Here is a 9854-nt window from a genome sequence, read left to right on the forward strand (position 1 = left end):
TTCTGGGGTCATGAGGGCGGCACGTTAGGCCTTATAGGCTCTTAATATTGATGATCCGGGATGCGGTAGGTCTCCACTAAATGTTCCCCCAAGTTATTGCAACATCGGAAGACATAAATTAACGTCCAAAAGCACAACTATTTGCTGCAAGGTTATTTCTAAGTGCTAAGCAGTACCAGGCCCAGGGAATTTTGTACGGGCAGAATATAGAAATACCTTCTGGTTCTAGCCGTAGACAGATCGCTGGCATAAGTCTTTTGGGGAAAAGGATTAAAGTACTGGCTAGATGTAGGTTTGCTTGCTGTACTGAACGACCCACCGGCCATTTATCACGCATGAGTGACATATTGCGGCCTAGCGATATTACACCTGGGATTTGTCAGATTATGTAATCACGACAGTGATGCAGTCCTTAATCTTTTTTATGTGTGTTCCACATAAAAACGATGTGATTCTGATGATTTTATAATATTGGTGATACAATAACAACATCGATAGCTTCTGTTTAGACACTTATCCATTACATGGCTATGGCTCTTTACTTAAACCTTCCCATCATGTCAAACGTTTTTGTAGAAGGCCAACCGTAGGCCTTGGGTTTTGGAGATTTCCTTGCAATTATCTTGAATAGCCTTCCTAAGCCAGCCGTTAGAATATCCTGTGGATGGTTCCTTTTAGCCATCTATATGTTCTTCTACCATGACCTCCATCGAAGAGAAGTCAAGAAACGAGCTTAAGCCCTTGGCTCTTACTGGACCTGTTTGATCATTTGCCGTAGGAGGAATTGACGTTTCCTGCGTTTGCGGGGACAGCTGGTTCTAGCTAGCTTTAGTCTGTGTTTTGTCCGCTACAGTCACTTTTCCAACAGATGGTTGCATCCATTAATATATATACATTGTAGATAACTAGCTTAAAACACATTTATTACGGGTGTAACAAACACATATAACCTAAAATCTAACCAAATTTTCTACACCCCACGTACTTCCATAATCTCTTAAATTTCATAATACATGTATTAAAATCAAAACTCTAAAGCTTTAAAATAAAGACTGCAGTCTGTACGATTGTCACAAGTAGGCTCCCATTTACGACTAACACTGATATCGATCCGAGACTACGGCTATCTTTACAAGCAAAGGAAGATATAGGCCGGCTACACCAACTACCGCTAGGGGGCTCTTGTGCATGGATATTCTTAAGTCCACGTCAACCCTACACTTGGACATCAAAAGTTTAGCATCTTTTAATTCGATTCCAGCACAGTTATTATGATAATGTAAATTTGTCTACAGGATTATGTTTTCTGTGCAGTTTGTTATTATGTCTTTGTTAATCACTAGAAAATCTTGCGGTAAATTCGCAAGCTAACTGACATCTCGCGCATGCAGTCGTCCCTCAGTAAGACATCTGGAGCTGCATAGTTCCTGTTTAAACTTTTATTCATAGCTATTTTGTATCTAGAAACGCTCCAGGCTATTCTTATCGATATACTGCAATATGTTACTTGTTTTTGTGCTAACAGCATAGCTGTTACGTCGTTTGACAACACGTATGCGTGACCTCATCTATTGAGTTGGGAAACAGCTTGTGTTAAAATCGATTCCTACTGAACAAAATTAGGTCAAATTATGTATTTCAAATGCAAACTTCTATTATTTTTGTCACGAAAAGAAGGTAGAACTAGAAAGTATTACTAAGCAACTGAAAGAAGGTCGATTTGACATATCGTATTGACATTTACTCCCATAATGCCAAGGTTATCCTCGTAGAAGGTGACGGCCATGTGGACAGCCAGTGCGCCATAACAATAATAACAGCAAGTACTAGTAATTTTTATGGATGACATCCTCTGCAGATTCCAAACATAATGCGATATGGCAAACAAACACAAGGCGGGCTAAAACAAGATTCACACATTTTCAAATTTTGACATAATCTTTATTAAACAAGAAATGATGAATATATCCTGGTAAATCCATTTTTCAAAAAACAAGTTTTTATATAATAAACAAAAATGTTACAGATCGTTAAAACGTTTTTTCTGACAAAAAAATAACTTTTTTTGTTTTACACATAGTGTGGGACATGGTCGGTAAAACTCCAATCGGGACACAGCCGGAAACCAAGAAACAAAAGATTAACACAAGAAACCAAGAAACAAAAGATTATTATCGACCAAAAACATGTCACTCAATGAGAAAGTCCGCAAATGTTGTTTGCTATCAGTACGTGTTTTTGATATTAAAAGAATACGACGCACTTACGCACATCTGGTCGTTGAAATAAAAGAAATCCGATATTTTTCTTAGTTTTACCATTCCTGTTGAACTGAGATGCATTTGCGTGTTAAACAACACGTACTGCTGTACTAACGAAGATGGTCGAGTCAAGCTGGGTGATACATCGTGGGCTAACTCTGACCTACATTATTCTTTCGATTGGTCTTAGTAAGTTTCTTCTACGTTTGATTTGTGTGAAAACTTTACTTCGTTGATATTGGTATTAGCAAACTTACTTTTTTAGGAGGAAAGCAGCAATGATATGCTAAGTATTCCGATCGACTTACTAAGCTTATAAGATTTGCAATTTGCAAATTTTCTTTTCGTTAATAAAGAAGAACTTTCGTAAGGTCTTTAACTGCATATTAACATACAGACAGACACACAGGTACAGCATAATTAACCTGCGTACAAGACATACAATAGATGGATCAACTTATACTACTTGTTCTAAGTTCTAAATAATATTTGATATATATGCCTATTTGTAATCTAATCTTTATTCTTATATGTGCGATTCTCTTCCCTACTGGAAACCATCCTAGATACCATCCTGTTTGTATACCAGAGCTTTTACAAACACATATCGTGTCTTGACGCTTTTACCCATTTCTTACAGTTAACGCCGAGTGGTTGGAAGTGTTTTCTACCTTAAAAGGAACCGGACAGACTGTTTACGATGCCTGGAGTGCCGGTCCTGACGACCAGGTTCTCCATAACAAATGTCCAGTTGTAGAGCATTGGGGATCGCTGAATATTCAACAGGTAAATACATCATTATTTTTTCAGTTTGCTCGCATGCGTAACAGTAAGGAATATAGGAAAACGCATATGACACTGCAATAGATATTAGACGTTCGACGGTATGAGCACACTGTTTCTTAAAAAGTAATTTTCTACCTACTACCCCAGATTAGGTTATCTAGCTTCTCATCATTGTATTTGAAATACAATTTGTAATAAACTTACGATTTTAATAATTCTATTTAATGTTGAGTAGAAGTGTGATCTGAAAGCTTGGTTTGGATTAGAAAGTCCCACGATTGTTTTCTACAAGCAGGACTAAGCAATGGTAAACGTCCGTTTGAAGAATATCATAATTCTTCCAATTCTTTATTATCATATCAATCTTGCAGACATACAGATAATTTTTAATAAAATAAACATATATTAATACTTCTAATTTGTCCAATATGAACTGTTCATCCCAGACATAACAAGAATCATTCTGATTACCATTTACCAGTCTGATTGTAGAGTCTGATGTGCTGATGTAGCTAGAAAAGAGTTTTGAAGTCTTTTTGTTCTGGCTGGGGGGATAGAGATGGTGTTTTTGTTTCTAAGCAATTGTCCTTTCTGTGCAGGTCAAGGTCGTGTTGGAGTCTTCTTCGGGAAATCTCGAGCTGATCTTCGATGGGCAAAACACCGACAAGTTCAACTGGTTCACCAAGTCTCGTCTGGTCTCATCCCCATGGAACGACATTGACACTGAACCGCAAAACTTCTTCTCGATTGAAGGAGATGCCTCGGCCAAAAGGTAAAGTCTGAGCCTTAAACTGTTAGAACGGTTCTTCCTATATCTTTTTATTTCGTATTTCAAGCAAATTGATTGTTACTGTTGTTGTTGCTTTTTTTTACTAATGGAGTTTCTAATAATAAACATACACATACACAAAGATGGTTGTCATTCGGTGCAGGTCTTTCTACATCAACCGGAACTATGGAGGTTGTCCAGTCGACGCCGGATGGCTCATGGTGGCTGACGAAGGTCCTGACGGAGTCTGTACATGGGAGAGGGCATCCGAGGATCAGCTGCCTCTCATCATGTTTTCTAAATTAGATACAAACATCAACTTTGACAGCGGTACGCATATTCATTTTATTACCAACTCTCAGTCTCAATCACCATATTCAATGGACGTACTTTAGAGCTATGTTGTAATTGATTGTGTATTTTATGTACGGCGTCGCCAGTAATGTTATTCCTTATCCATTACTAGCACAACTATGTGCCCTAGTGGCTAAAGAAACTGGTAATACTTTGGGAAACACTTTTTAACTCTGGTAAGTTAAATGTCAAATGTAATCAAGTGCTCACAGCGAATTCTTTTGTATTAAAAAAAGCTGAAACATAACTTATTTAATACCTTATGTAATTATATATTTTCCTATATTTTTAGGAACAAATGTTGGAACAGCTAATCGCATGGTCATCTACATTGAGACACAGGGCAACGTTCTGTGCTCATGTGATGTAGGCCAAACATTAAGCGAAGATGGAACCTCTTGTGATGGTGCTTGTTATCCTTACTTGCACTCTGTACTCTTCTTTGTAAATATAAATGACTGGCTTTTCTCTTGATCCATTTTTGAAGTAATGTAAACAACATACTAGCTAACATTAGACATAAGACATAAATTTTTTCCTTCTTTCCAGTTGTCGCGGATTGTTCTACTACTGCTGATTCGTCCCAGTTTAGCACCGACACTTTCACGTAAGGCACACGCCAACATGTTTTATTAGACGTATAAAGCACATCATTTTGAACTTCTTGAACATATAATATTAGATTGTATTTACGATTTTGCCGAAATGATTTATCAAAGTACTTGGTTTTTGCAATTCTTATTTTTTGGCAGCGTCATTTGCCCTTCTGGTTGTCCCGGTAGCAACGCAAACAAAGTGTGGGGAACTTACATCTACACCGACGTAAGTACTGCCTGGTGTCTGTACACGATTCAGATCATGGTATGTACAATGTAGGTACAATGTAAAGTGTGAATACAGTCTGTACTTCTTTTCAGTGCTAGATGTTGCTGTGTTGAGAAGAACGAATGTGTCTAATTTCTATTGCCCCATCACATGTATTTGAGGAGATTTGATATTATAGATATACTGTACTTTAAAAAGCGTGCGCATCTGTCGTAATGTCTGTATAAGGCCGTGGACTCCTCTGTATTTAACAGATTAAAAAAACACATTTTATGGACATGGGTCACTGGATCCAAGGCGCTTTGCTTGAAGATCTAATGCCTTTCTTCAACAGGATTCGAGTATTTGCCGTGCTGCTGTTCATGATGGTAGAATCACAGGCACGGGTGGACTGGTGACTGTGTACAAGTGGCCTGGACAGGATTCCTACCTATCTAGTAGTCAGAACGGCGTTAGTACAGACAGGTAAGTGTCTGATATCTGTGGTTCTTCCTTATATCAACAGGAGGACTCACCGGCCAACATTTTGGTAACTCCGACCGTTAAAAACTAGCGCTGTAGATAGACAAATGCGGTCCCAAACATAACGCATAGCTTATGTCAACCTTGTTTAATCACATTTAATCTTTATGGTGAAATAACTATGGTTATACACAAAAACGCACAGATACGACGACAAGAAAACCTTCGCACACAGAGGTAAACATGTCAATTAAATGTATTTGAAAATGTTCTTGTGGTAACGCAGTGTTCCATAATGAGATGATAGTTCTCTAAAGTCTATATCATTTTACTTCCTTCAGTTACGGCAGCTGGCCTAGATCATTTGCCTTCGCACCCGGTAAATCTATATTTCTATGTCAATATGTGTTTTATACTATATGACAATCTTTTGTATGTTGAGAAAAGGGTGGTATTCTAAACATTTACCATACATCGATTCTGGTTCAGGTTAAAGACCAGATAACCAAGGCCGAATTTGTGCCATTGTAATACAGCTTTTAACAGTTTTGGTTACTGAAAAGATCCTGTTAACTACATCGTACTATTTATTGTTCACATTTTTATCAACTATTCTTACCTGCTTGATGATGTACAAGTCAAATAATGATTCTTGGCCCTATATAAACTGTATACAAAAACAAATGTGAGAAAAAAAACGAAACATGAACAAAGTTGCCTACCTTTGAATTTTTTTTTTCTAACTGCTATTTGTTTATCATTTTTGTAATAGTTACCCAGAAATGGCGGGACGACCTCCGCTGTGGAGACGGTTACACTACAGGAGACGGGAGTACCGCTGAGTGCGACCCTGACGGTACTGGCCCTTGCTGTTCTCCTTACAACTATTGTGGGAACACTGCAGATCATTGTGACTGTGCGGATTGTATCGACTACCGTGATACGGGTTTGTATTTAATGGTGTTTATTTCTGTCGATATATGCGTGTGTATGTCTGTGAGCTTCGTGTGTGTGTGTGTGTGTGTGTGTGTGTGTGTGTGTGTGTGTGTTTGTGCGTGCGTGTGCATGCGTGCGTGCGCGCGTGTGGCTTTGTGCGTGTGTGTGTGCAGGCATAAGCACAAACTTGTGAATTTGTGCACTATTTTGATCGATACTTGCTAGATTTTTTCTATATGATAATCAATGACCCCATCTTTCATATAAAGAAGATGACAGTGGTAGCGCATACAGCAGTCTGGGTTGCTGGAAAGACGAGAGTGATCGCGCCATTACCCTACTCGAGGGCACGGACCCACGTCTGGACAAGCGCTACCGGTATCGCGACAACCCGATCGAAAAGTGTTACCAGGTGGCTCTTTCCAACAATTACCCAGTGTTCTCCATCCAAAATGGCGGACAGTGCTTCGGTTCAGCAGACGGACTGAACACGTTCTACAAGTACGGACCGTCCTCTGACTGCGAACCGGACGGCGAGGGCGGGGTATGGGCAAACGAGGTCTACAAAATCAAACGTACGGCTTCTAGTCAAAATATCAAAGACACAGTTCTTAAAAGCATATGTACTGGCAGTTCTCATGCGCACAATCTATAATTATAACGATATCTTACTGTTGAAAAGAGGCTCGTTTAGAAGACTAATTTTCAAATCACTTCATTTTCACCCTTAAAGTGTAAAAAGATTAGCAAAATTTATCAAACGCGAGATTAGGTTTTGATGTGATAAGTCATTGATTATCCTGATTAAGGCGACAGTGGTCACTTAATATCTGTGTAACTTGTGAAATTAAGTTTTACTATGATTACTACCAACACAGATGAACTTTCATTTTACTACACAGCAAGTGGCGGCCCTGAGTACACTAGTCTGGACTGCTGGAGGGACATTTCTCACCCCCGTGCCGTACCGACTCTAGAGGGGACCGATCCACGCTTAGACGGGTTCTACCCATCACGTATCAACCCAATTGAAAAGTGTTACATGGTAGCACGATCTCGTGGCTTTACCGTGTTTACCGTTCAGAACGGCGGCTGGTGTGCCGGGTCTACCGATGGACACAACACGTACGACCAGTACGGGCCTTCTTCAGCTTGTGCGGAGGACGGAGAAGGGGGACCCGGGGCCAATCATGTCTACCAGATTACAGGTCAGGTCTCGGTACATGGCGTAGAAAACGCGTCAGAAACAAGAAAGATCTACCTTGTCATGATTATCTTAATCTATGTAATATATCTAAATTGCTATCTATCTTTTCTCTTGATGCTTTAGCTGCTTGTGACGGATAATTTGACTGTGATATAAAACTATAATCAACATAAACATTTGATATATGATTTGATTCTTTTAGAATTTTCAAATTAAACTTTTAGAAATTTTAATAAACTTTTACGACACTAAGACTGACATTGACTGACCACAGCGCTGCTATTTCTTCTCGCAAAAGCTTTTAGGCACAGGCCATTCATAAGCATTACGCATAGCTATATTAGAAATGCTTCGACCGAATAGAGCGCTGCACAGTTTCAGGCGACGAATAAGATTACATGCATTCTTCTTGGCTATGCAAGTCTTGACTTCGCTAGGAATACTAGTAGTCTACCGCCATCTCTGATAGTTACGCGTTTCTCACTGCATTTATTGCGCTGCTTGCTAGTACCATCATCTCTATTTCATTTGACTTATAATCTCCATTCTATCTATAAGTAGATATATCTCTTTTTTGGTCTTTGAACTTGGTCACTGTTTGGTACATAGAATCTACCAGGTGGCCGATTCATGTCTTCCCTCCGTTCAAAGCCGAGAGGAAAACTGTTGTGGTGCATCGTTGAATACGTTCATCACTCACTCATTCACTCACTCACTCACTCACTCACTCACTCACTCACTCACTCACTCACTCACTCACTCACTCACTCACTCACTCACTCACTCACTCACTCCTCTGGTGCTGAGCCCACCAGGTCGACCAGTTCCCTCCATTTCTGTCTGTTATGGCGAGCCTTTGTGCTTGGTCTGAGGTGGTGCCAGTGCCAGGTCTCTGGCAAGCATGTCGATCCAGCGGGTTTGGAGAGCTCCTCTTCATGTATTCTACCCGTCACGTATTGATCAACAAGCGCATGTGTTACACAATTTTCTTGCCACCTGGACTCTTCTTCGTGCAGATCCGGACGTCTTAATGGTGGAGGCCATTATTCTGTTACTGGGCTGTTGCCGTATCACAATCATGATTTGATGTTTAACCCTGTTCCTGGATCCATGTAAGTAGCTTTGCCTTGGTTTGTGCGGCAGGGACGCCACCTCAACAAGTCATCAAATGTCTCCGACGTTTTTCCCAGTCTAGTAATTCACCCCGATAGAGGGAAAGAAAATACGCAACACTGACAACAGGAAGATTCTTCTTGATCGTGCCTTCACCACAGAGGTACTTGACTAGTGTTATGGATTTCCTACTGCGCGTTACCCACCATTGTATGTACAATGCATCGTCAAAAGACGAGACAATCGGGCATCTTGATACTCCACAAGCTCTATGATGCGTCTTTGTCAAACATCTCTTGAGCAAAGAGATGTTTAATGTTACATTGAAACGTAACGAATGAAAAAAATGAAATCTGCTACATCGAGAAAAGAGTAGAAGCCGGTACTCTTTAAAACAATATCGCGCACGCAATTCTTAAAGATTTGACAGACCACACTGACGTTTTGTAACTAAAGTTTTGTACAATTGATAACTAAGGGTATGGAAGTTGTCCGAGTAACTTAATGACCCTCGAATGTGGGGTATGGCGCGTCGGACTTGGCAGGAAACTAAATGGACTGGACAACAACAGATATTAGCTACTGAATCAGTTTAATTTCACATTGTTTGGTATAGAAATGTTATCACAAATAAGGCATTTCTATAGTTAAAGAGTTTGACTTGTTCCAACACAATAAGGAGAACTCACCATAAATATTCGGCTGATCCCGTCAACCTTCGTCAGATTTGTGATGCAATCGCTGACTTTCCGGAAGTCGGAAACGTGATGACGTCAGGAGTGCATCAAAAGTGGCGGGAAGACGGTATCTCCCACCATCACGGTTCAGAGAGGGTTGGTGGGCCCTGATGTAAACTGCCTCCTTCACGCTTCTCACAAAGTAATCCTGCTCCGTATCTAGAATGCGCACCTTGTCCAATGTAACTGTATGTCCGGGGGACTCGATGTGTATGTGTTGCGACACTTCCGATGTGTTTGAACTGGGGCGCCTGTGTTCCAGAAATCTAGTCTTGAGAGACCGTTCTGTTTCCCCTATGTATGTCTCTGGGCAAGGTCCTCTGATATTTTGACCTGCGCACCGAATGTGGTAAATCACGCCACACTTTTGTTCTTTGGGGGTTCTGTCTTTGGGGGCCACTAAT

At 40.2% G+C, this 9854-nt stretch overlaps 1 protein-coding gene across 1 annotated transcript in view; it reads left to right on the forward strand.

Moving 5' to 3' along the window:
* Positions 1 to 2380: 2380 nt before the first annotated feature.
* The window catches only part of LOC109478233, a 19688-nt gene continuing 12214 nt past the window's right edge, over positions 2381 to 9854 (forward strand). Inside the window, exons 1-10 of the mRNA XM_019779691.1 lie at positions 2381 to 2408; positions 2902 to 3047; positions 3647 to 3819; positions 3980 to 4146; positions 4720 to 4777; positions 4923 to 4992; positions 5330 to 5460; positions 5799 to 5836; positions 6230 to 6403; positions 7296 to 7601. Of these exons, the coding sequence (XP_019635250.1) occupies positions 2381 to 2408; positions 2902 to 3047; positions 3647 to 3819; positions 3980 to 4146; positions 4720 to 4777; positions 4923 to 4992; positions 5330 to 5460; positions 5799 to 5836; positions 6230 to 6403; positions 7296 to 7601 (1291 nt within the window). The remainder of the gene's footprint in view (positions 2409 to 2901; positions 3048 to 3646; positions 3820 to 3979; positions 4147 to 4719; positions 4778 to 4922; positions 4993 to 5329; positions 5461 to 5798; positions 5837 to 6229; positions 6404 to 7295; positions 7602 to 9854) is intronic.

This window comes from Branchiostoma belcheri, unplaced genomic scaffold (genome assembly GCF_001625305.1).
Source record: "Branchiostoma belcheri isolate BF01 breed outbred unplaced genomic scaffold, Haploidv18h27 scaffold43, whole genome shotgun sequence".
Lineage (NCBI taxonomy): Eukaryota > Metazoa > Chordata > Leptocardii > Amphioxiformes > Branchiostomatidae > Branchiostoma > Branchiostoma belcheri.